A 27633-nucleotide genomic window follows, 5' to 3' on the forward strand; every position below is an offset into this window, starting at 1 on the left:
CACCTTGTACACACGCGGCTCCGCTCCGTACACCTCGTACACGCACGGCTCCGCTCCGTACACCTCGTACACGCTCGGCTCCGCTTCGTACACCTCGTACACACATGGCTCCGCTCTGTACACCTCGTACACGCGCGGCTCTGCTCCGTACACCTCGTACACGCACGGCTCCACTCCGTACACCTCGTACACGCTCGGCTCCGCTCCGTACACCTCGTACACACATGGCTCCGCTCTGTACACCTCGTACACACGCGGCTCCGCTACGTACACCTCGTACACACGCGGCTCCGCTCCGTACGCCTCGTACACTCGCGGCTCCGCTCCGTACGCCTCGTACACGCGCGGCTCCGCTCCGTACGCCTCGTACACGCGCGGCTCCGCTCCGTACACCTCGTACACACGCGGCTCTGCTCCGTACACCTCGTACACGCGCAGGTCCGCTCCGTACACACTAGGCTCCGCTCCGTACACCTCGTACACGCACGGCTCCGCTCCGAACACCTCGTACACACACGGCTCTGCTCCGTACGCCTCGTACACACACGGCTCTGCTCCGTACACCTCGTAGACGCGGCTCTGCTTCGTACACCTCGTACACACGCGGCTCTGCTCCGTACACTTAGTACACACGAGGCTCTGCTTCGTACACTTCGTAAACACGAGGCTCCGCTCCGTATACCTCGTACACACGCAGCTCCGCTCCGTACACATCGTACACACGCAGCTCTGCTCCGTACACCTCGTACACACGCGGCTCCGCTCCGCACACCTCGTACACACGCGGCTCCGCTCCGTACGCCTCGTACACACGCGGCTCTGCTCCGTACGCCTCGTACACACGCGGCTCTGCTCCGTACACCTCGTACACACGTGGCTCTGCTCCGTACACCTCGTACACACGCGGCTCCGCTCCGCACACCTCGTACACGCTCGGCTCCGCTCCGTACACCTCGTACACACATGGCTCCGCTCCGTACACCTCGTACACACGCGGCTCCGCTCTGTACACCTCGTACACACACGGCTCCGCTCCGTATACCTCGTACACACGCAGCTCCGCTCCGTACACATCGTACACACGCAGCTCTGCTCCGTACACCTCGTACACACGCGGCTCCGCTCCGCACACCTCGTACACACGCGGCTCCGCTCCGTACGCCTCGTACACACGCGGCTCTGCTCCGTACGCCTCGTACACACGCGGCTCTGCTCCGTACACATCGTACACACGCAGCTCTGCTCCGTACACCTCGTACACACGCGGCTCCGCTCCGCACACCTCGTACACACGCGGCTCCGCTTCGTACACCTCGTACACACACGGCTCTGCTCCGTACGCCTCGTACACACGCGGCTCTGCTCCGTACACCTCGTACACACGCGGCTCTGCTCAGTATACCTCGTACACGCGTGGCTCCGCTCCGTACACACTAGGCTCCGCTTCGTACACCTCGTACACACACGGCTCTGCTCCGTACGCCTCGTACACACGCGGCTCTGCTCCGTACACCTCGTACACACGCGGCTCTGCTCAGTATACCTCGTACACGCGTGGCTCCGCTCCGTACACACTAGGCTCCGCTCCATACACCTCGTACACGCACGGCTCCGCTGCGAACACCTCGTACACACACGGCTCTGCTCCGTACGCCTCGTACACACACGGCTCTGCTCCGTACGCCTCGTACACACACGGCTCTGCTTCGTACACCTCGTACACGCGGCTCTGCTTCGTACACCTCGTACACACGCAGCTCTGCTCAGTATACCTCGTACACGCGTGGCTCCGCTCCGTACACACTAGGCTCCGCTCCGTACACCTCGTACACGCACGGCTCCGCTCCGAACACCTCGTACACACACGGCTCTGCTCCGTACGCCTCGTACACACACGGCTTTGCTCCGTACGCCTCGTACACACACAGCTCTGCTTCGTACACCTCGTACACGCGGCTCTGCTTCGTACACCTCGTACACACGCGGCTCTGCTCCGTACACTTCGTACACACGCGGCTCTGCTCCGTACACCTTGTACACACGCGGCTCCGCTCCGTACACCTCGTACACGCACGGCTCCGCTCCGTACACCTCGTACACGCTCGGCTCCGCTCCGTACACCTCGTACACACATGCCTCCGCTCTGTACACCTCGTACACACGCGGCTCCGCTCCGTACACCTCGTACACGCACGGCTCCACTCCGTACACCTCGTACACGCTCGGCTCCGCTCCGTACACCTCGTACACACATGGCTCCGCTCTGTACACCTCGTACACACGCGGCTCCGCTCCGTACGCCTCGTACACTCGCGGCTCCGCTCCGTACGCCTCGTACACGCGCGGCTCCGCTCCGTACGCCTCGTACACGCGCGGCTCCGCTCCGTACACCTCGTACACACGCGGCTCTGCTCCGTACACCTCGTACACGCGCAGGTCCGCTCCGTACACACTAGGCTCCGCTCCGTACACCTCGTACATGCACGGCTCCGCTCCGAACACCTCGTACACACACGGTTCTGCTCCGTACGCCTCGTACACACACGGCTCTGCTCCGTACACCTCGTAGACGCGCGGCTCTGCTCCGTACACCTCGTACACACGCGGCTCCGCTCCGTACACCTCGTACACACACGGCTCTGCTCCGTACACCTCGTACACACGCGGCTCTGCTCCGTACACCTCGCACACACACGGCTCTGCTCCGTACACCTCGTACACACACGGCTCTGCTCCGTACACCTCGTACACACACGGCTCTGCTCCGTACACCTCGTACACGCGCGGCTCCGCTCCGTACACCTCGTACACACGCGGCTCTGCTCCGTACACCTCGTACACACACGGCTCTGCTCCGTACACCTCGTACACACACGGCTCTGCTCCGTACACCTCGTACACGCCCGGCTCCGCTCCGTACACCTCGTACACACGCGGCTCTGCTACATCCACACTGTAAACCCCTCCTGACCCCACACATAAACTTCAGCTCATCCAGCACCATGACAACCAGCACAGCAGAGTCCTGCATCCACTGAGGCCCCTGATCATGTGACCCCTGACTCCTCCCCTCCTGTGACCTCATCACAGCTCCTGTGCGCACAGAGCAGCCATATATGTGGTGGCGGCTCTGCAGGTGGAGGTATGTGGAGACCCCATTACTGGGCGCAGGGGGCATTAACCCCTTCAGCACGGAGACTCTTTTGGGGTCTTGTGTTGCCCCTTTATAAGAATCATAAGGTTTTTGTTCTGTTTCCTGTAATAGATACATACGACCCAACTATGGAGACAGGAAGGGAGGAAACGTATTGTTCTCATAGTACAGGACCCCTTTACTGCCCCACAGTGTAATGCCCCCATTATGCCCCTTATGCAGGATGTATGATGCCCCCACACAGTGTAGTGCCCCCATTATGCCCCTTATGCAGTATGTATGATGCCCCCACAGTGTAATGCCCCCATTATGCCCCTTATGCAGGATGTATGATGCCCCCACACAGTGTAATGCCCCCATTATGCCCCTTATGCTGGATGTATGATGCCCCCCACAGTGTAATGCCACCATTATGCCCCTTATACAGTATGTATGATGCCCCCCACAGTGTAATGCCCCCATTATGCCCCTTATGCAGTATGTATGATGCCCCCACAGTGTAATGCCCCCATTATGCCCCTTATGCAGGATGTATGATGCCCCCCACAGTGTAATGCCCCCATTATGCCCCTTATACAGTATGTATGATGCCCCCCACAGTGTAATGCCACCATTATGCCCCTTATACAGGATTTATGATGCCCCCACACAGTGTAATGCCCCCATTATGCCCCTTATGCAGTATGTATGATGCCCCCCACACAATGTAATTCCCTCTTTTTGCCCCTTATGCAGGATGTATGATGCCCCCACACAGTGTAATGCCCCCATTATGCCCCTTATGCAGTATATATGATACCACCACACAGTGTAATGCCCCCATTATGCCCCTTATCCAGTGTGTATGATGCCCCCACACAGTGTAATGCCCCCATTATGCCCCTTATGCAGGATGTATGATGCCCCCACACAGTGTAATGCCCCCATTATGCCCCTTATGCAGGATGTATGATGCCCCCACACAGTGTAATGCCCCCATTATGCCCCTTATGCAGTATGTATGATGCCCCCCACACAATGTAATGCCCTCATTATGCCCCTTATGCAGGATGTATGATGCCCCCCACACAGTGTAATGCCCCCATTATGCCCCTTATCCAGTGTGTATGATGCCCCCACACAGTGTAATGCCCCCATTATGCCCCTTATGCAGGATGTATGATGCCCCCACACAGTGTAATGCCCCCATTATGCCCCTTATGCAGTATATATGATACCACCACACAGTGTAATGCCCCTTACCCAGTGTGTATGATGCCCCCACACAGTGTAATGCCCCCATTATGCCCCTTATGCAGGATGTATGATGCCCCCACACAGTGTAATGCCCCCATTATGCCCCTTATGCAGTATATATGATACCCCCACACAGTGTAATGCCCCCATTATGCCCCTTGTCCAGTGTGTATGATGCCCCCACACAGTGTAATGCCCCCATTATGCCCCTTATGCAGGATGTATGATGCCCCCACACAGTGTAACGCCCCCATTATGCCCCTTATGCAGGATGTACAATGCCCCCACACAGTGTAATGTACCCACAGTACCGCCTGAGGTCATACAGTTAGAATAGGTCCTGAGGTTTTACAGCTGAAATAATCCCTCTGGAATTGGTTTTACCTTTGCCTGCTCTCCTATATGTATACCCTCGAGCATGTATATGACGCGCCACCTCGGTCGTGGGGTACTCTCTGCCCGTCCGGTCGTTGCTAGGGGAGATGTCACAGTGGCGGTGACCCAGTCCGTGACCCAGGGCAATAAAAAGGTGATAATTTACAGGGGATTTATAGTTTTTATATAAATGTTCATGACGCCACCTGTGGTATGCGGCTAAAGGGAGCCGCCGCTGCGGAGCAGGTCCTCTGGAGCTGTTGTTAATGCAGCAGAGTTGGTTTAGCTCTCCACAGGTAGACCTTAGCTCCAGGGCTGTGCTGAGATGTTATAGATGTTGCAATTGTGGTGCCGTGTAGTGCAGGGGGTGATGGCGCAGCAATTATTTCTCAGAGACAGCGGGGTGCAGTCTTCAGGGTTTACTCACAGTTGTTAAGTTCCTCAGGTTACACTTTCCAGATTACAACCACCCACGTCGTGCTGCGTTCACCAGGCAGGGGTTCAGCAATCCCTCAGGTATTTCAAGAGTGCCTGACAGGACCCCGTTCTATATGTCCTTCTCAGCCGTCTTCCTGCGCTGGTGTGTGACCCACTACTCGGTAGCGTCAGCCCTCCCTGGGAAAAGGTGTACTCGGACGGCGGGCCGGTGTTTGTAGGGGTGGATGCAGTCGCGGCCTTGGCCCTGTCCGTGCCCTGGGCGCACACATTAAAAATATGGGCTTTAGTGGAAGAGTGGTTATTTGTCGACTACGCCACCTGTGGTTTCTGGTGAGGACCACGAGCGCTGCAGCAGTCCTCTAAGGCAGAGGTCCCCAACCGCCGGTCCGCGGACCAGGACCGGGCCGTTGGGGTTTTTCAGCCGGTCCGCGGGGAGAGGGGGCCCCTCCAGCCTCCAGCAGGGCCGCCATCAGGGCATGACTGCCCTGACTCCAGTATGGGGCCCGGCCGGTAGGAGCCCCCTCGGAGCCCCCCTCTTGTGCGTCTCTCTCCTCATGGGGCCCCCGGCCGCATGCTAAGCGCCGGGTCCGGGACATCTTAGCGCTGCGCTGCTGCGGCAGCACCTTCATGATTCCCCTGACTTCCGGTCATGTGACGGCGCCGTCACATGGCCGGAAGTCAGGAGAACCTGGTGTCAGCGATTTGGACGAGCGCCAGGATTCTGCAGGGATCGCATGGGGGTAAGTATAACAAGTTTTATTTTTTTTTAAATACAATTAACTAGGAGTGGGGGGAATGGGAGATGCACATGGGGGGAGGGGAGAGATGAGAGATGCACATGGGGGAGGGGAGAGATGAGAGATCCACATGGGGGGGAGGGGAGAGATGAGAGATGCACATGGGGGAGGGGAGAGATGAGAGATGCACATGGGGGGGAGGGGAGAGATGAGAGATGCACATGGGGGGGAGGGGAGAGATGAGAGATGCACATGGGGGAGGGGAGAGATGAGAGATGCACGAGGGGGGAGGGGAGAGATGAGAGATGCACATGGGGGGAGGGGAGAGATGAGAGATGCACATGGGAGGGAGGGGAGAGATGAGAGATGCACGGGGGGGATGAGAGATGCACGGGGGGGATGAGAGATGCACGGGGGGTGGATGAGAGATGCACGGGGTGGATGAGAGATGCACGGGGTGGATGAGAGATGCACGGGGGGGTGAGATGCACGGGGGGGTGAGAGATGCACGGGGGGGGTGAGAGATGCACGGGGGGGGTGAGAGATGCACGGGGGGGGTGAGAGATGCACGGGGGGTGGATGAGAGATGCACGGGGGGTGGATGAGAGATGCACGGGGGGTGGATGAGAGATGCACGGGGGGTGGATGAGAGATGCACGGGGGGTGGATGAGAGATGCACGGGGGGGTGAGAGATGCACGGAGGGGATGAGAGATGCACGGAGGGGGATGAGAGATGCACGGAGGGGGATGAGAGATGCACGGGGGTGAGCTGCACATGGGGGGGTGAGAGATGCACATGGGGGGGTTATGTTTACATAACTTTGTTGCCTTATGAAGGGCGGGGGGGGCCCCCAAAAATTTCTTGCACAGGGGCCCACTACAGTCTGTGTCCGCCCCTGGGATGAAGTAAATGCAGCTGAACAGCAGCTGTCAGGACAGCTGCCCTGTCCTGCTGCAGGGCGTGATGGGGCCTCAGTGATGCGGCTCCTGGCACAGCATATTATGTGGGGCTCCTGGCATAGCTCCTGGCGGGGACCTGGTCTACACTATATGATAAGTATGCACTAAACTCCAAATCCCTCCATTACCCCGCCCCCATATGACCAAAGCCCCGCCCACCCCACCCCCTCCTTGCTGGGCCATGGAAAAATGATCTTGCTTCAAGCCGGTCCCTGGTGCAAAAAAGGTTGGGGACCACTGCTCTAAGGCCGGTGTTTTGGCAGCCAGGATGTTATAGCTCCCCGCAGGTGGAGCTAGGCCTCAGGGCAGGGTAGAAGAAGTGCAGTGCAGAGGAATGGTGGTCGAGGTGCCGCGCAGAAATGAAAGAGAAGAGGCGGTGTATGAAGTCATCCAGGTTTTTACTCATGGTAGACTTGTTTTCAGCCACAAAGCTTCTCTTTGTTCCTCACGGCATACTGCGGCCACCAGGATGGGGTTCAGCACACTCCGGGTAGCTCGGCTGCACCAGACAAGACCCCTGCACCGGAATGTTCCTCTCTCCTACCGTACTAGAACCGCCTCGTGCCCCATTAAAGTCCCGTACAGGTACTGCAATGTCCGTTGAAGGTGACTTCTAGCACCCGGACCGCCTAAGTCCTTTATTGGTGACTGGAGTGTAAACATTGCTCAAGGCTGGGGTCCCTCTGGATAGACGCAGATTAAAGGAATACAGGTGGTGACTCCACTCCGTCCGTATTCCCCCTGGGATCCACTGCAGCCTCCGGACTTTTCTGACAGAGACATGGAGTACAAAGTCAGATAATCGGGGACCGGTACCCCCTTTTGCGGCAGGAGTCTCTCTGACCCAGTCAGAACAAGGGTAGCCGGTGGCGACTCCGCTCCGTCAGCACCCGTTGAGATCCTTTCGCCTGCGGAGCTCTTCTCCTCTGCTCCCCTCCTAGGCCCTCTTACTTGGACAGAGCTTGCTGTAACTCAATTCTGCCCAAGTCCCCAATCTCAAGGCCTGAGACTGGGCATCGCAGCCTCCCGAGGCATCTGCAGCTTGTACTGTCTGGCTCCTCCAGGGAACTGCGACCAAAGACCCTGTATTAAAGATGGACTCCATATTTATATGGATCCATTGGTGTAACCGTAAAGTGCTCCCTCCATCCTCACTCACTAAGATTCCCCCTACTTTTGGTTCCCCCCATACTCCTCCATTCAGGACCGGGGCAGCACATTGTGCTCTAAACCCCCTTCAGAATGGGAGTGTGTAGTGTTGGATGTGTGGTGGGGTCCGGTGTGGTGCTCCATCCTTACCTCGGAGAGGAAGTACCACACCTCTTTCCATGAGGTGCAGTACACCTGTGGCGACTGAACCCTCAGGGGTGCCACACTGGCGCTCACCCTCCTTGCCCTGAGCCTCGCCAATGTCCCAAGCCGGTATCCTTGGATCTTTCTGGGCAACCTGGAGTTCCCTGGATCCTATGTGGTTACCTTTTTGGCGACTTGAGTGCGGATGTGGCAACTGCACCCTGAATGTACAGAAGCCTCCGGTTTCTAGTTGAACTTTGTAATTGTCACTAGTTAGGGGCCGGTGCCCTCTGCGGCTCGATCCCTCCACCGCCTGGCAGATTCGGGCATACGGGTGGCCTCCAGCACTGCCCGTACCCCTGGGATCCCTTCCTCGTTCCTGGAGCCTTCCTCCTGCTCCTCTCCTCCTCAGTCTGTCCTGGACCTCTCTCTAGGCCCTCCTCCCGAGCCGAGCACCTGCAGAGCTCCTGCTCCCAACTCTTCCTCTCAGACTGCTCTGACTGACTGACCTGTCCTTTCAAGATGGCTTCACTCTATATACTATCCTAACAAGTGCTCTTCTGAACTTCTTCCTCCACCCACACCCACTACATGGTTCCCCCTACTTTGGTCCCCCCCACTCCAGCCAGGGACAGGGCTCAGCAGGAAGCGCGATGCATCTTGCCCCTCCTGCTGGTCTGGAGTAGTGTAATGTTGGATGCAAGTGTTTGGGTCCTGAGCAGCACTCTATCCTTACCTGAGAGTGAGATACCACACCTCTGGGTGAGATGCAGTACCTCTGTGGCGACTGAACTCGCAGGGGCGCCACATATACATGCATGTAGGGGAGCAGGCCTTACTAGATATCGAGGCTTTGTACAGTAATATACCGCATGAGGATGGTATCAGAGGAGTAAGACATTTATTGAAATCGAGATCAATGGAGTGTACCAGACATAATGACTTCATGGAGAATCTTCTAAAATTCACTCTTACTCATTACGTATTGCTTTTTGACAGGAAGTACTTCCACCAGCTATGGGGTACTGCTAACCTATTCCTGGGCTGGTGGGAGGAATCCACAATATTCAGGGATGATCATAAGTGATGACATCCATATATTGGGGTATGATACAAATATATTGACTACATTTTTCATCATCTGGTCAGGGACGAGTGAACAATGTTTTGAATTTGTCAGGGAACTCAATATCCATAGAGTTGGCCTGGGATTTATATCAGAGTTTAATTCTTATCAGTTGCCTTTCTTGGATGTACTAATCAAGAAAGATTGGGATGGGACCCTAAGAACACACATCTACCATAAACCTTCAAGCACTAATAAACTATTGAAGTGGGATAACCACCAACCCATCTCCATAAAAAGAGGAATACCCAGGGGCCAATTTTTATGGTTGAGAGGGTACTGCTCTAATGTCACAGATTTTAATATACAGGCAATAGACCTGAACATCAGATTCAGGGAAAAAGGGTACTCATGGAACATTTTGGATTTCACGTCGTTTGCAGAAAAATGGGAGAGCCAAACGCTCCTCCATACCAATCCATGAGACCAAGAAAAATATTGGACTACATGAGTAAGAAAAACTTATGACAGAGTGACTGTATCTTTCATATCCTCAGAAAACACTGGGATATACTTGTGACTATCCCGGACCTGAGGGTGCTGTGGGATCTATTCCTACAATAACTTTCAGAAAGGGTTGGTCCATTAGGGACCATTTAGTGCATAATTTCTATAAAAAACCTGCACCCAAGGGGACTTGGCTAGATAGAGGAATCTGCGGTTTCTTTAGATTTGAACGACATTGTACATGTAATTGGATGAGACCATGTAAATGTTTCTTGAGCTCCTCCATGGTTGAAATCTTTTTTCCAGTGGGATTATTCCAACTGTAAAACCTCAGGACTAGTATATATGGTCACATGCACCTGCCCCCTAGATTATGTAGGCAAGATCAAGAGGGAGTCTAGGAGGAGGGTGGGGGGCATTTGGGTGATATATGCCATGGTTGGGAAACCCCATTAGCGAGAGACATGAACAGTGTACATTGCGGTGAAACCGGAGACATCTCCTTTTGTATCATTGTGGTTGTTAAACCCAATGTGAGAGGAGAAGATCACAATAGATGTATCCTCAAAAAAGAAAGTGAGTGGATTGTTAGGGGCCAGTGAATCCAGTCTAAGGGACTCAATGAGAAAATTTCCTATGCCTGTTTAGTGTGAATACAGACCCATTCTGGATTATATTTTTGGATTGTATACTCTACCCATTGCTACTTGGTTCCCTGTGAATGGGGTTTACATATTGTTGTACTTCATCGAGATATCTGAGCTTTTATATCTGAATTATTACTTATCAATTATATTCCACTTATACTATTTCATAATTAACAAGTGTGGTGATCCTTGTGTATCTCTAATTGTGCAATAGAGGGGAAATTTGACCATTTAGGAATATACTGAGGGCCATCATCCCATATTTTTTGTAGTGATAAAGTAGATCTACATGCTTATTGCATGATGGGAGAATGTGCAATACTTGTTTTTAGTTTCCCATGACGCTGATCTCAGAGATAGAAAAATCCTATGTTGGTGGAATGCAATCCAAAACCATTATGCGCTCTGGTGTGGAACGCATGCTTCCGATGACTGTGATGCACTCCGGCATGGAACGCACGTATCCGGGCACGTTTGTGCTTTCTGCCCGCCCGTTGTTTTGTGCTGAATTGTGGGGAATACTTGAGAATTTATTTTTGTTCTGTCTTTAGTTGATCCCACTGATACATCAGATTAGTCCTCAGAGAATTATAATTAGAGGAACCCATGGACACATTAGGATTTGTGAAGCTGACCTCTGCTCTCCTCTATTTCCTTTGAATTTATTGTGTGACCTGTATTTCAAAACAGTAGCTCTTGGTTTGTTTCATTTCCATGTGTAAATTGAATTTGACTCGTAGTCTTTAATATCTCTTTCAAACTTAGTTTTTTTGATGTCTGAGATCCATCCTCCAGACTTTGTAAATTCTTTTGCATATTTTGTTTGAGTTTTGTATCCATAAAGGCTTCTACACTAGGCGGAATACTTTCAACTAGTTATTTTCAAGAAACAAATATCAAACGCAATGTGACTTGGTTATCCTATAAGTTTTTTTTTTAAATGTGGACATACATCCTGTAAAGCGTGCAACTATGTTTATAAAACCGACACATTTGAAGAAAACCTAATGGAACAGCAATTTGCAATACACAATTTCATCAATTGTAACACTATAGGGGTCATCTATTTAATAGAGTGTATAGAGAGTTAACTACAATATGTGGGATGCACGTCAGGTCCGCAAAAAACTATATTAGCAGACAATTATCCGACGCCATCAATCCCACAACATTAAACGTGTCTGTGGTTTCAAGACACTTTTTTCACAAAAACATAACGCGGATGCTCGGGTTCAACATATTGCGGATCGGATAGACAGATTGCTGGGTGGAGCTGGGGAAAACCCACTGTTCATGGTACACATTGGTACTAATGACAAAGTTAGAGGGAGGTGGAAGGTCCTTAAAAATGAGTACAGGGAAGCTGAAGACCAGGACCTCAAAGGTGGTGTTTTCACAAATACTGCCAGTGCCACCTGCGTCACTAGAAACACGTCGGGAGCTTAGAGAGATAAATCAGTGGCTTAGAAATTAGTGCAGGAAGGAAGGGTTTGGGCTCATGGAGAACTGTGCTGATTTCGCGGTTGGCTACAGGCTCTACGGTAGGGATGGGTTGCATCTCAATAGGGGAAGGTGCAGCTTTGCTGGGGGAAAAAATGGTCAGACGGATGGGGGAGCTTTTAAACTAAGATCTGGGGGGAGGGTAGTCATGCTTATAAGGGGTTAGATAGACTAGACAGAGTGGGAGAGTAGGGGCTGTGGAGGATCTAGGGGGAGCTGGGATAAGCAAGGAAAGTAAGGAGTTGAGTAGGAGTAGGAAATTTGCTAATTGTATTAAATGTCTACTAGCAAATGCAAGAAGTCTCGCAAACAAAATGGCTGAACTGGAGACTCTTATGTCAGTCACAGAATACGATGTGGTGGGTATTACAGAAACCTGGTTGGATGAAAGCCATGACTGGGTGACAAATATAGAGGGATACACTACATTTAGAAAGGACAGGAAAGACAAAAATGGTGGAGGGATGTGTATTTTCGTAAGATCCAACTTAAAAACTGTGCTCAATGACAACATTGGGAGAAGCTGCGACAATGTAGAGTCAATTTGGGTAAATGTACATGGGGATGGCAATACTGGAAAGCTGCTAAGTGGAGTTTGTTACAAGCCTCCTAATATAGCTGAACTTCTAGAGGACGAAATATTGGAACAAATTAAAAATGCAGCAAATAATAATAGGGTCCTTATTATGGGGGATTTTAACTATACAGATTTCCAATGGGACATAGAATCTTCCAGTTGTACTAAAAGCTACAAATTCTTATCCACAGTTCAGGACAATTACCTCTCTTAGTTGGTAGATGAACCAACCAGGGGAGGTAATCTGCTGGATCTGGTGCTGTCAAATAGACCAGATACAATTTCAGATCTATAGGTCCGGGAGCATCTGGGAAACAGCGACCATAATATGATAAGTTTCAATGTAATATTTAATAAAACATTTCAAAACGAAAATGCTAAAACCTGGAACTTTAGGAAAGCCTTTCAACAAATAAAGGGAAGAGCTTAATTGTGTAGACTGGGACCATATCATGGTAACTGGGGATACCGAATATAAATGGGGCATGTTTAAGGAAATATTACTAGATTCCTGTAGAAAATTTATACCCTGGAATAAAAAGGAACCAGGAATAAAAAGAAACCATTATCGATAAATAAGACAGTACAAATTTTAATAAGACAAAAACAAAGGGCATTCAAAATCTTGAAGGCCAAGAATATAGAAATAGCATTTCAGTAGTATAAAGACCTAAATAAGAAATGTAAAAAGAAATCAACCTAGCAAAATTATCTACAGAGAAACAAATTGACAGGGACATTAAATTCCCAAAAATGTTATACATACATCAATGCCAAAAAGAGTAAATCAGATGGTATTGGCCCCTTAAAAGACAATAATAACAAGATAATTATAGAGGACAAAGAAAAGGCTGAGATATTAAGCAGACACTTTTCATACGTGTTCACCTTCAAACAGTCTGTTTCAGGGTTCTTTCAAGAGGGCAAAAATCAAAGTTCACCTCCTAATATAACTAGTTTAACACAAAAGAAGTACACCTGCGTCTGAGCAAATTAAACATTGTCAAATCCCCTGGACCAGATGGTATTCATCCACGGATACTGAGGGAATTGAGCTCAGTAATTGACAAACCGCTGCATCTCGTATTCTTAGACACTCTTGTAACAGGGGTAGTGCCACAGGATTGGAGGATAGCTAATGTGGTACCGATATTTAAGAAAGGTAAGAAGGTGGATCCAGGTAACTACCGTCCAGTAAGTCTGACATCAGTAGTGTGCATAGTTTTTGAGGGCATCATAAGGGATGACCTGCAGAGAATAATATAATAAATGATAATCAGCATGGATTCATGAAAAATAGGTTGTGTCTAACCAACATGTTGGGGTTCTATGAGGGGATAAGTGCAAATCTGGATGTTGGTAATGCGGCTGATGTGATTTACCTGGACTTTGCAAAGGCATTTGATACTGTATCACATATACTGAAGCTACAGAAGCAATGACTTGGGGGAACTATATGTAGATGGGTGAGGAATTGGCTAAATGATAGGAAACAAAGAGTCGTCATAAATGGTACAGTCTCTAAATAGGACATAGTCAGCAGTGGGGTGCTACAGGGATCTGTGCTAGGACCAATTCTCTTTAACCTCTTTATTAATGACCTTGGGGATGGGATTGAGAGTTAAGTGTCAAGTTTTGCTGACGACACCAAACTATGTAGGATATTAAAATCTGATCTTGACATTACGATATTGCAGAACGATCTGGATAAGATGACTGAATGGGCAAACACTTGGCAGATGAGGTTTAATGTAGATAAATGTAGAGTAATGCACCTAGGATGTAGTAATCCTAATGCTGCATATACATTAAGTGGGAGTATACTCGGGACTACAGAACAGGAGAAGGATTTGGGTATTCTAGTTACAAGTAAGCTGAGCAGCAGTGCTCAATGTCAAGCAGCAGCCGCAAAAGCAAACAAGATTTTAGGGTGTATAAAAAGAGAAATAAAATCCTGCAATCCCAACGTATTGTTACCCCTTTATAAATCACTGGTGAGGCCACATCTGGAATATGGGATCCAGTTTTGGGCTCCACATTTTAAAAAGGATATTCAGAAGTTAGAGTCAGTTCAAAGGCAGCAACTAGATTATTATATACAGTGCTGGCCAAATGTATGGGCACCCCTGCAATTCTGTCAGATAATACTCAGTTTCTTCCTGAAAATGATTGCAATCACAAATTCTTTGCTCTTATTCTCTTTATTTAATTTGCTTGCAAGGAAAAAACACAAAAGAGAATGAAGCAAAAATCAAATCATTGATCATTTCACACAAAACTCCAAAAAAGGGCCGGACAAAAGTATTGGCACCCTCAGCCTAATACTTGGTTGCACAACCTTTAGCCAAAATAACTGCGAACAACCGCTTCCGGCAACCATCAATGAGTTTCTTACAATGCTCTGCTGGAATTGTAGACCACTCTTCTTTGGCAAACTGCTCCAGGTCCCTGATATTTGAAGGGTGCCTTCTCCAAACTGCCATTTTGAGACTCTCCACAGGTGTTCTATGGGATTTAGGTCTGGACTCATTGCTGGCCACCTTAGAAGTCTCCAGTGCTTTCTCTAAAACCATTTTATAGTGCTTTTGGAAGTGTGTTTTGGGTCATTGTCCTGCTGGAAGACCCATGACCTCTGAGGGATACCCAGCTTTCTCACACTGGGCCCTACATTATGCTGCAAAATGTTTTGGTAGTCTTCAGACTTCATAATGCCATGCACACGGTCAAGCAGTCCAGTGCCAGAGGCAGCAAAGCAACCCCAAAACATCAGGGAACCTCCGCCATGTTTGACTGTAGGGACCGTGTTCTTTTCTTTGAATGCCTCTTTTTTTTTCCTGTACACTCTATGTTGATGCTTTTTCCCAAAAAGCTCTACTTTTGTCTCATCTGACCAGAGAAAATTCTTCCAAAACGTTTTAGGCTTTCTCAGGTAAGTTTTGGCAAACTCCAGCCTGGCTTTTTTATGTCTCGGGGTAAGAAGTGGGGTCTTCCTGGGCATCCTACCATACAGTCCCTTTTCATTCAGACGTCGACGGATAGTACGGGTTGACACTGTTGTACCCTCGGACTGCAGGGCAGCTTGAACTTGTTTGGATGTTAGTCGAGGTTCTTTATCCACCATCCGCACAATCTTGCGTTGAAATCTCTCGTCAATTTTTCTTTTCCGTCCACATCTAGGGAGGTTAGCCACAGTGCCATGGGCTTTAAACTTCTTGATGACACTGCGCACGGAAGACACAGGAACATTCAGGTCTTTGGAGATGGACTTGTAGCCTTGAGATTGCTCATGCTTCCTCACAATTTGGTTTCTCAAGTCCTCAGACAGTTCTTTGGTCTTCTTTCTTTTCTCCATGCTCAATGTGGTACACACAAGGACACAGGACAGAGGTTGAGTCAACTTTAATCCATGTTAACTGGCTGCAAGTGTGATTTAGTTATTGCCAACACCTGTTAGGTGCCACAGGTAAGTTACAGGTGCTGTTAATTACACGAATTAGAGAAGCATCACATGATTTTTCAAAGGGTGCCAATACTTTTGTCCACCCCCCTTTCTTAGGTTTGGTGTGGAATTATATCCAATTTGGCTTTAGGACAATTCTTTTTGTGTTTTTTTCATTGAAGACAAATTAAATGAAGAGAATAATACCAAAGAATTTCTGATTGCAATCATTTTCAGGAAGAAACTGAGTATTATCTGACAGAATTGCAGGGGTGCCAATACTTTTGGCCAGCACTGTAGGATGGTAGACCTCTCATATGATGAGAGGTTGAAAAAGTTGAGCTTGTTTAGCTTAGAAAAACGACGCCTCAGAGGGGATCTCATCTACAGGTATAAATATATGTGTGGTCAGTACAAAGGTCTAGCACATGACTTATTCCTTCCAAAAATATCAAATAATTTGGTCCAGAATCTGATAAATTAGTCAGAGACCAAATTTAATTCAGCAAACCTTAAATTTTTATTAATAAAATACACAGACACAAAATAGAAAAGAGATAAAAAGCACCTCCATGCTATGAGGGATCAACCACTGCATATATATGCCTAATATTATATGTATATGGTATAAAATTAATACTATACTTCCATAAAGTGCTAAAGTGCAAGCTGTGAGTTAAAGATATCCTAACAGTGCAAAATGCAAAACATGGTGTAACAAGATGATAAACATACCACAGAGCAGCTATATTGCTGGCACCAAGGTTGTGCAGCGTCCTTGGGGTTGAGGGATGCTGCACAACCTTGGTGCCTGCAATATAGCTGCTCTTTGATATCATTCTGCATGGACAGCCACCAAAAAAGTCTGGCAATGGCTTTCCATGTAGCAGTAACCCCAGGATGACCACTTAAGACGGAATCATGAAATTCTTGTAACACACACAATCTTAGGTACACAGGCACAAATGATTTAGATCCTGGAGTGTCCGGAGAAGCCAATGATTGGGCGTTATGGATCTCCTTTTCCAATTCTGAGGTTACCATAGAAACTACAATACCCTGAGGAATTATGGAGGATGGAGGTACTGGAGGTGAAACTGAATTGAGACTACGAGATAATGCGTCAGCTTTCACATTCTTAGACCCCGGTCTGAATGTAATGCCTCTGCGGGAGTTTATCTTTTAGCTGATTCAATGTAAGCTAGATTCTTCTGATCAGTGACCACAGTAACTGGATGAACCGCTCCTCCAAAAAATGCCTCCATTCCTCAAAGGCTAATTTTACAGAAAGTAACTCACGATTCCCAACATCATAACTTCTTTCCGCCGGCGAAAATTTTTTAGACAAAAAAGCCCATGGACGCAAGTTAGTCAGAGTTTTGGACCCCTGCGACAAAACCGCCCCCACTCCGACCTCCGAAGCATCCACCTCTACAATGAATGGCTCTTTGAGATCCGGTTAGATCAGAATGGGAAGAGACATGAAACACTCTTTTCATGTTTCAAAAGCCCTGATAGCACTCTGTGACCACACCTTGAGATTTGCCACCTTACATGTAAGGTCAGTAAGAGGTTACACAATCTGAGAAAACCCCTTGATAAATTTCTTATAATAGTTGGCGAATCCCACAAAATGCTCCAAAGGCTTGAGATCACAAAGCTGAACCCAGTCAATTATGGCCTGTACCTTCCAAAAACACATTTCTCTAATTTAGCACACAAAGAGTTCTCCCTTAATCTTTGTAACACAACAGGGACATGTGCATTTAATAACCCAAATGGCATGACAAGTAGTGTTGAGCTAACTTGTTTGGCATTTAAAATTTGTGTTCGTGTGCAGGGTCCCGACTTGTTCGCGCCAAAAAATTGGCTCCGAAATGCTGAACAAATTCGCTCAACACTAATGACAAGGTTTTCAAACAGACCCTCAGACCTTAAAAACGCTGTTTTCCACTAATCACCCTCCCGGATGCGTATCAAATTGTAAGCCCCTCTAAGATCAAGTTTAGAGAACACCATGGCCCCCAGAAGCTGATTATATAGGTTGTGGATGAGTGGAAGTGGGTACGTATTTTTAACCATGATTTTGTTGAGTTCTCGGAAATCAAGGCAAGGACGGAGACCCCCATCTTTCTTTTATACATAGAAAAAAGCAGCAGCTACCAGAGAGGAGGAAGGACAGATATGACCCTTCCGTAAACTTTTGTTAGCATATTCTTGCCCATTCAGACCCAGACAAATTGTAAAGGAGAGCTTTAGGCAATTTGGCACAAGGAATAAGATCAATAGCACAATCATAAGGATGATGGGGAGGTAGTATCTCCGTCTCTTTCTCCAAGAACACATCTCCAAAGTCCTTCAGGTACCCCGGCAGACCCTTCAGACTAGAGGAGCATATTTGTACAGTTTTTAGCGATTTCTTGCAACAATTAGGGCCACATTTAACAATCTCCCTCTGACACCAATCAATAACAGGATTGTGAATCTGCAACCATGGAAGCCCTAGTACCAACCCAACAGGTAAATTATCCAACACAAAACATGAGAAGGATTCAAAGTGGAGTGCTCCCACTTGAAGCGTGAAATCCACTGTTACCTTCTTGATCAAATTCCTAGATAATGGTGTCTTGTCAAGGGCGAAGATTTGCATGGGTCTTTCTAAACTAACTGTCCCTAACCCTAACTTCCGAACCAGTCCCGAATCAATAAAGTTAGCAGCAGACCCACAGTCAATGAAAGCCAATGTTGATAACATCTGGTTCTCAAAGCATAACACTGTATTTATCAGTACTTTAGAAGAAAAAGGTACCTGGGAGTCTGGGTGACCTCCTCGGCCATCACCCACACTCAGACGTTCTCCTGATGGTTTGCTAGCCTGAGGGCGAGTAGGGCAATTCTTGAGAAAATGTCCAGAGAGACCACAGTACAGGCAGTCTGAGATCTTGTCTACGTCTACAACACGAAGATTGGCAACTTTAATCTCCAATGGCTCCACCTCCGGTAAATGGACCTGCTCCGGGGATATATAATGGGCAGCTTGGTGTTCCTCATGTCTCTCATGGATTCTACAGTCCATTCGTATGGCCTGGGTCATGGCTTCCGCCAGGGAACAAGGAGCTTCATGGAGGACCAGGGCGTCCTTAAGGGTTTTGGAAAGGCCTTTGTGGAACTGGCACCTGAGACCTGCATTGTTCCACAGAACTGCAGTGGACCACTGCCAGAACTCAGTACAGTAGTCCTCAGCTGTGCGACGCCTTGAACCAGGTTTATGATCTTAGCCTCAGGGACCTGGATCCTCTTGGGTTCGTCATATGTCAGTCCTAAACTGTCAAAGAAGGTGTCAACAGAAAACCGTTCTGGGGCTTGTGGGGACAAGGAAAATGCCCAGGTCTGAGGGCACCCTTGCAGAAGGGACAGGATTATTCCCACCTGCTGGAACTCTTCCCCTGACGATCAGGGGCGCAGGGTAAAAAATAACCTACAGCTCTCCCTGAAGACCCTAAACTGGTCTTTCTCTCCAGAAAATTTATCAGCGAGGTCTAATACAGATTCCGGAGAGACCAACTGTACATCAGAGGGTACTAACGTCACAGCCACTGCCGACAGCTTCAGCACGCCCCTGTACAAGCGGAGCAAAACCGCAGGTGCGGTGAACAAGCAGAGCAGAGCAAAACCGCAGGTGCGGTGAACAAGCAGAGTGGAGCACAACCGCAGGTGCGGTGTACAAGCGGAGCAAAACCGCAGCAGGTGCGGTGAACAAGCAGAGCGGAGCAATACCGCAGGAGCGGTGAAAAAGCAGAGCGGAGCAAAACCGCAGGTGCGGTGAACAAGCAGAGCGGAGCACAACCGCAGGTGCAGTGAACAAGCACAGCGGAGCACAACCACAGGTGCGGTGAACAAGCAGAGCGGAGCACAACCACAGGTGCAGTGAACAAGCACAGCGGAGCACAACCACAGGTGCGGTGAACAAGCAGAGCGGAGCAAAACCGCAGGTGCGGTGAACAAGCAGAGCGGAGCAAAACCGTAGGTGCGGTGAACAAGCAGAGCGGAGCAAAACCGCAGGTGCGGTGAACAAGCAGAGCAGAGCAAAACCGTAGGTGCGGTGAACAAGCAGAGCGGAGCAAAACCGCAGGTGCGGTGAACAAGCAGAGCGGAGCAAAACCGCAGGCCCGGTGAACAAGCAGAGCAAAACCGCAGGCACGGTGAACAAGCAGAGCAGAACAGAACCGCAGGTGCGGTAGACAAGCGGAGCAGAGCGTAACCACCGGAGCGATGAACAAGCAGAACAGAGCAGAAGGTGAAGGCAGACAGGACAGGGCTCTGTTCACATGGAACAGACTGGAAAATACAGGAAGATGGTTAGAACACAGGAGGTAGATATGGAGGCAGGGAAAGGGGACAAGCAGAACCAGATACACACAAGGTACTTACAATGAAGTAGCGAGTGGACACAAAACTCACAAACAGAAGTACAGAAGTTGGAGTTAGGTGCAGGTTCAGACACTGCAGGCAAAGGGAAGGTACGGACATAGATATAAGTAACGGGCTAGGACACTGTTCAGACAGGAACTGAACCGGGAAGAAGCCTGGGAACTCAGCCCCCAGGGTGGCGGAAACAGACTAGAAGTCAGAGATACAGGTAGTGGCCCTGCGTACTCGGCCCCCAGGGTGTCGGAAACAGACTAGAAGTCACGGGTACAGGAAAAGGCCCTGGATACTCAGCCCCCAGGGTGGCAGACAGACTAGAGTCAGGACAGGACCTGGCACCTCAGTTGCAAAAGACAAACTGAGTGAAAGTGTTGCTCAGGCACCTCCTACTGGGTGGAGGGGGTTTAAGTATCCAGTGACTCACAGCAATAGGCTGGGGACGCATTAGGACTGTGCACACAGTAGCTATAAGAAACAAGCAGAAAGCCGCGCCGACGCCCTAAGCAATCAGACAAGAGACATGGACACAGCAGGTAATGGAGCAAAGAGTGCAGCATGGACTGACAGGTAAGATTGCGGTCTTGCATGGTGGGAGGTGGTGCACCATGCAAGCACGCCACCAGGGATGTTTCAACCATATTGGACCACCGAGCTGTCAATCAAAGTACCGACAGCTCCAGCACGCCCCTGTACAAGATTGGACAGCTGAGCAGTCAGTAACTGCATCCCAGACACAGTGAGGGGTGAAACTGTGACGATTATCATTTTCTTCCATACAGTACAGGGTCAAATTGTCTGAGAAGTACTCAGTAATCAATGGACACCCAAGTGTTTGAAAGGGAAGGATATAAAAGTATCACAGAGACTCACATGTTGCCAACCATGAATAAGCATTGGTTTCATATGTGGGCACTTGGTGGTATGCCATCACAACATCACAACAGTTTTTATGAATTTACAATAAATGTGAGGTTTTAACAATATAGACAATACTGGAGAATTCATCTCTCCTCCTTTCTCTACTTGAAATGTCCCTGACCAGGGCGGTTCCATGGGGTGATCTTCAGACAAAGTGCATTGAATAAACAGTGAGCTTACCTCCCTCTTCATTTTCCCATTATATGCATGTTTTCCCTATAGTGACGAATATTTATTTTTGCTAAAACTGTGATAGTTTCACTTTAAAACTTTTTTTAAACCTTTTTTATAAACTTTTTTAAACAACTCTCATTAGTGCGATCATACAACATACAAGCCTTTTATTTCTCAGGTGATGCACTGTACTACTGTTGTGCCATGTATTATCACTTGTCAGTGTAATAGTAACGGCCCCATACAGATGAGATACATTTTGGCTGAACGGTCATTTGGCAGATGGCTATCTCTCCTGACTCCCCCATACTCACAAATATTCCAGCTTTCCTGTGGTCTGTATGACTGACTGCATTTGTAGTCAACCAAAACCCCCAAAATCAGTGCTTTCATGCAACTTTAGTCTAATATTTAAGGGTGGCGTTAAAAAGTAACTTATTGGACTCTGCCTCTGGCCTGGCCTAATAGACTTTCGCACATTGCAGGCCCAGAAACCATTATTAAGCATTTAAGTATTGTAGGAACTAGGCAGCCCCATACTATTGAGCATTTGGGGAAGAAGGAGCATTGGGCCGAACTCTGTCTACTTAGATGCCATGTTTGCTTTTTGCAGGAGCAAGTGGTTAAGCTGCCAGGGATTTTGTTGCAGCCGCATCTGTGCCATCCTTGCTGTGTACATGTATGTTCTGGTGCCCAAAAGAGTTCATATAAAAACAAAAACCCCAAAAAATGTTTAACGTGTTAAGAAATAATAACATGTGTTTTCTGCTTTTTGCATGTTTTTTCTTTTTACAAGAATTGTTGGTGACAATTTTCTTTTGAAACATTTTAATATCTGCTTTTTTTTTTTTCTCTTGTAATATTGGAAAGCCTAAGGCCAGAAATAAACTTCATAATACACTGTACACGTAGACTTTGGTATCAAATAATTGCTGTCCGCGGTGTTTGTGCAATCAAAACAGCTTTTATAAAAGCTTCAAACTTCTGTGTGTGAATCAGACATGAGCTGTAACTTGATAGAAGATTACAGTCTGGGGAAGATGGGAAACATTCATACAGACAGCCGGTGGTGATGTGTTCAATGACGGTTTGTGGCTAAATATGTTTTTAGAGCTGTAGTAGAAGATGTTGCCTCATCATGTAGTTATTTCTCATGTCACGTGTAATGAATATCTCCTGCAGTATTGCTGATGCCAATTCCAGTGTCGGAAAATGAGACGAGAATTAGTGGTATGGAAGATAAGTCTATGAGAAACGTATTCAGCTGCAGACTCCGAGGAAGAAATTGCTTGTTGTCTGTGGCCTAAAATATAAAGGTTTTATTACTAGATGTAAAGAAGAAAACTAAATACTGTAAAATAATAAATATCCTTATATGTTTCCCCTCATTATCTCCAATAGTTGTATTATACCAACAGGATTTTTATCTTCTACTCATTCAGGTATCTACAACACCGAATCCTGTCAGTGGAGATCTTCTATATAAGAATATTTTCCTGATTTATCCATCGAAGATGGATATGGACAGGGACAAGATGGCGGAGAGGATATTACACCTCACCCTAGAGATCCTCTTCCGGCTTACTGGAGAGGTGAGAGATTCTGATGACGTCACATCATTCTTATCTATGGGAATAACAGATGAACAGAACTGGAGAGGTGAGGACTCTGGAAATGTCTGTAGTGAGATTTATTAATGTGTCTCTCCATAACCAGGATTACACAGTAGTGAAGAAGACCTCTAGTGAGTGCTGTCAGGACCCTGTGTCTGAGGGATGGGGAAAACCCCTGAGACTAATCACGGGGCCTCCACCTCACCCCATGATACATGAGGACATCAATGACCAGAAGATCCTAGAACTCACCTACAAGATGATTGAGCTTCTGATTGGAGAGGTGACATTACTGGGAATGCTGGGACATTATACAGTAACGCTAAGAAGGGATCGGGGAGATGACGGTATCAATGTATGTGTCAGGTTCCTATAAGGTGTCAGGATGTCGCCGTCTATTTCTCCATGGAGGAGTGGGAGTATTTAGAAGGACACAAAGATCTGTACAGGGACGTCATGATGGAGATTCCCCAGCCTCTCACAACACCAGGTAAATGACAGGACTAAATACACACGGTCTACAATTATCTGTATGAAAATAATTAATTCAGTCCCTGTATGTGTTTCCTCCAGATCGATCCAGTAAGAGGACAACACCAGAGAGATGGCCCTGTCCTCTTCTTCCACAGGACTGTAAACAAGAATATCCCAATGTTCCTCAGGATCATCAGGTAGATGGAGAGAAGGTGTCATGAGATCTCCCCTATGATGTGTAGACGGCTGTGAAGGTTTTGTGCTCAGTCTTGTTTTATCCACCAGTATTTATATTTGTGTAATGAGAACGGTGGAGATGACGGGATTAGAGCGGATCATAGATGGGACTTCTCCATCTGACTTTTATAATATTTGTTCCAGAGTGAAGATCAGACCCATATTAATACTACAGAGACAAATGTGACGGGTGATAAGCGCTGTAAAGAAGAGATTCCTACATATGACCACCCAGGTGAGTAGTAACCACTAAATGCAAAGAAGTTACAGATTCTTCTCAGTCACCCGCTGTGGCGGCTTTATCGGTGGTGTAGTTCGGCCGTATCACAATCGTGTGATCACCATTTTGCCGCTCGACCACAACATTCTCCTTTATCTGAAAATGTTCAAATTACTTTGTGAAATCGTGAAAGCCCTTTTCTATAGAACTTACAACCTGGAGGATCTACCTACCCCCTGGGATTAGAAGACACTGTTCGTTACCTGCCCAAATCTGTAAACTACAAAGCCAAATGACAGCGTATGTAGAATGTGCTGACAAGTTAGAAAATCACTTGAAGAAAAATATTATGATGGGTCTGTAAGAGAAAGTGGAGGGTAATGATGCTGTTGGCTTCCTAGATCCATGATATCTTATTGGATGAATCTACCTTCTTTCCCCTCTGTGCTGCTGAATGTCCTCATATGGTACCTACAAGACACTGTACAATAACAACAGTTTCCCTTTATCCTGACTTTTCAATTTCTTTTAAAACCAACTAACTTCAAACAGGATAGCGATAACCTACACAGAAAACATTACACCTGAGCCATGATATATCTCTAAGCTGTGCGTGGCTAATGGCTGTAATATACATTTATTCACGCCTGCAGGAGATGTGTTGGCATGGCTCGAACCCTGGTTTCATGGATTCACTCCACGTCATAAATTCCATTATGTTTTCAATCCTAAGGAATTCAGATTACTGCACAATCTCTCTTGAAATGGGGTCGCTAATACTTTCTCTACTCTTCTGGTCAGAATTCATCGTAGCTCCAATGGTTTATCATAAATGAGTGCAACTCCAGTTTAGTGTTGGATTTCTCCCTTCATACATACGTTGTGTTAGATCCCTCCTGTTTGTTTTTTCCATCTTGTGTTTTGCGGTCACGTGACCATCTGCCTTTATATTCCAACTCCGCCCTTTTGGCTGTGGTGGACTTCATTGTTTTTTGACTGTTTTGCTGGCCAGGTGCTTCTGTGCCTATCTCTATCAGTTTGCTTGGTCCTTTTGGGACCTCTAGTACCTTTTTGTCAGTTTATCTTTTTGTGTTCTGCAACAACTTTCTCTGTTCAGGAGGTGTCCCATTTTTGTTCCAGTCCTTAGTTCTTTTAGGGACCCCTTACCTTTATTCTATAGGTCTCCATTCAGACTAGCCTAGGACTAAGGCGGGTCCGTTCGCTAGGAACAGGCAGCCCGCTATATCGTAGGGATTCAGCTTAGTCTTATTGTAGGGAAAGCTTTCCCCTTCTTTCCTTAGTACTTGTTGCAGATCATAACACGTTGTTGTTGGGGATGTTACATGTTTTTATATTCTTTCTTTTTTTTACAGGCTCATTCTGTATGATAGTTTCATTGTATTGGGATCGGCCTTCCTCACTTATGTGACTCTGTAACTCCCTGGTAGCCTTTCAAAAAGATCTCCATTGCCTCTTCCAAATGCCCGAGATCTAAATTTAAGACAACTCAGCTCTGCACTATTCTAAAAAATGGTCTTTGAATGTCTAATATTTCTTCTTGAAACTCATCTGACAGAAAATATTGTCCCTTACGATAGTTTAGATTGCCGAGAGCCACCGAGCCCCATACTCTAATTACTCCCATCACCAGCGCCGCCTGCAGAATGATTAAGGCGGCTCCTGGTGACAGAAGCAGACGTCGCAGGACCAGATCCCAGAGGAGATGGGACACACCATTTGCTGAAGCCCTAATATTACAAAATGTCAGAAAACTAGGGCAGTAGAAATCCCCATAAAGTGACTTTATTTTGGAAATTACAACCTCAGTGAATTAATCTATAGGAGTAGTGATTATTTTGACTACACAGGCACTTTCCGAAAATTAGCACTGGATGCTGGAGCATAAAAATTGCATATTGGCCATTTGATTACCCAACACATAGTGCCCAGATTGTGCTCCAGGACACATACACTGTAAATTAAGTGGGTTCTTCTCACTATAGTAATGCCAAATACATGGATGCTGAATGTGGTTTGGGCACACTGCAAGGCTCAGAAGCGATGGTGAGATTTGACTTCGGAAAAGCAGATGTTGCTGGATTGGTTTATGGAAACCATGTTCCATATTTTGGAGGCTAAAAGAACAAACAGTTGGACACCACGCTCTACTGGTTCATCCTATGAGGTTTTCTATTAGACTGTGAACTATCATTCTATCAATAACTTGCCATTTCTACAGACATTTTAAGTACAATTAACACAAGAATCCCATAGAAAAATAAATAAAGATTGCATACCACTTCTAAATCAGTCTAAACAAACAGATCTCTGGGCTACATGCTAGTCCAGGAAAATGAAGAGATATATGCTCAAGTTTAAATATTCCTCTATTTTTTAGATTTGTGTGTAATAAAATAGATTTTTAAACTTGAGCATATATCTCTTCATTTCCCTGGATTACCATATAGCCCAGGGATGTGTTTGTTTAGACATTTTAAGTAGAAATGTTCAAAAATATAAATTTCAAGGATATTTTATTCAAAATGAATAATTGTTTTTTTTCTTGGCAGATGACTGTACCAGGAGATCAGAGGGACAGGAGATTTTTAAATCGAATGATCTTGAGATCCCACAGGATACAATTGAAGTGAATGCCATTACTTCAGATATACCATCATCCCTTCAAAGCAAAGATCTATCATCTAATTCTATGAAACACATCCTGTCTTCTGATTCATTACCAACTACTAAGGAAAATCAAAATAAAATAAGCATTAAAAAACGAACTGCTCCTAAAGCAAAGAAATCCTTTTCACTTTCAGAAAATGGAAATAGTTTTACTTTCGAGAAGTCTATTCTTAAACATCAAAAAAAACACTCAGCGGACAATAGATTTTTTTGCTCCAAATGTGGAAAATGTTTTAATCAGAAATCAGTTTTTGTTAATCACCAGAGAACTCACACAGGAGAGAAGCCTTTTTCATGTTCAGAATGTGGGAAATGTTTTAACCGGAAAGCGCATCTTAATAACCACCAGAGAACTCACACAGGGGAGAAGCCATTTATCTGTTTAGAGTGTGGGAAATGTTTTAGCCAGAAATCAGATTTGATTAAGCACCACAGAACCCATACAGGGAACAAGCCTTTTTCATGTTCAGAATGTGGGAAATGTTTTAACCAGAAAGCGCATCTTAATAGCCACCAGAGAATTCACACAGGGGAGAAGCCTTTTTTCTGTTCAGAATGTGGGAAATGTTTTATCCAGAAATCAGATCTTTTTAGACACAAGAGAACTCACACAGGGGAGAAGCCCTTTTCATGCTCAGAATGTGGGAAATGTTTTAATCGTAAAATGATTCTTGATAGCCACAAGAGAACTCGCACAGGGGAGAAGCCTTTTTCTTGTTCAGAATGTGGGAAATGTTTTAACCGAAAAGCGCATCTTAATAACCACCAGAGAACTCACACAGGGGAGAAGCCATTTGTCTGTTTAGAATGTGGGAAATGTTTTAATCGTAAAATGATTCTTGATAGACACAAGAGAACTCACACAGGGGAGTAGCCTTTTTCTTGTTCAGAATGTGGAAATGTTTTAATCATAGAATGATTCTTGAAAGTCACAAGAGAACCCACACAGGG

General features: G+C 47.1%; 1 protein-coding gene across 1 annotated transcript; it reads left to right on the forward strand.

Moving 5' to 3' along the window:
* The first annotated feature begins 3048 nt into the window (after window positions 1-3048).
* Window positions 3049-27633, forward strand: LOC141176109 (uncharacterized). The gene is made up of 7 exons (XM_073660102.1): window positions 3049-3142; window positions 22893-23042; window positions 23167-23346; window positions 23430-23553; window positions 23637-23734; window positions 23919-24009; window positions 26565-27633. Exons 2-7 carry the CDS (start codon window positions 22965-22967, stop codon window positions 27554-27556), a joined length of 1563 nt encoding a protein of 520 aa, XP_073516203.1. The 5' UTR covers window positions 3049-3142; window positions 22893-22964; the 3' UTR covers window positions 27557-27633.

The sequence above is a fragment of the Phyllobates terribilis genome, unplaced genomic scaffold (genome assembly GCF_046119375.1).
Source record: "Phyllobates terribilis strain yellow unplaced genomic scaffold, ASM4611937v1 Scaffold_17__1_contigs__length_24005725, whole genome shotgun sequence".
Taxonomy (NCBI): Eukaryota; Metazoa; Chordata; class Amphibia; order Anura; family Dendrobatidae; genus Phyllobates; species Phyllobates terribilis.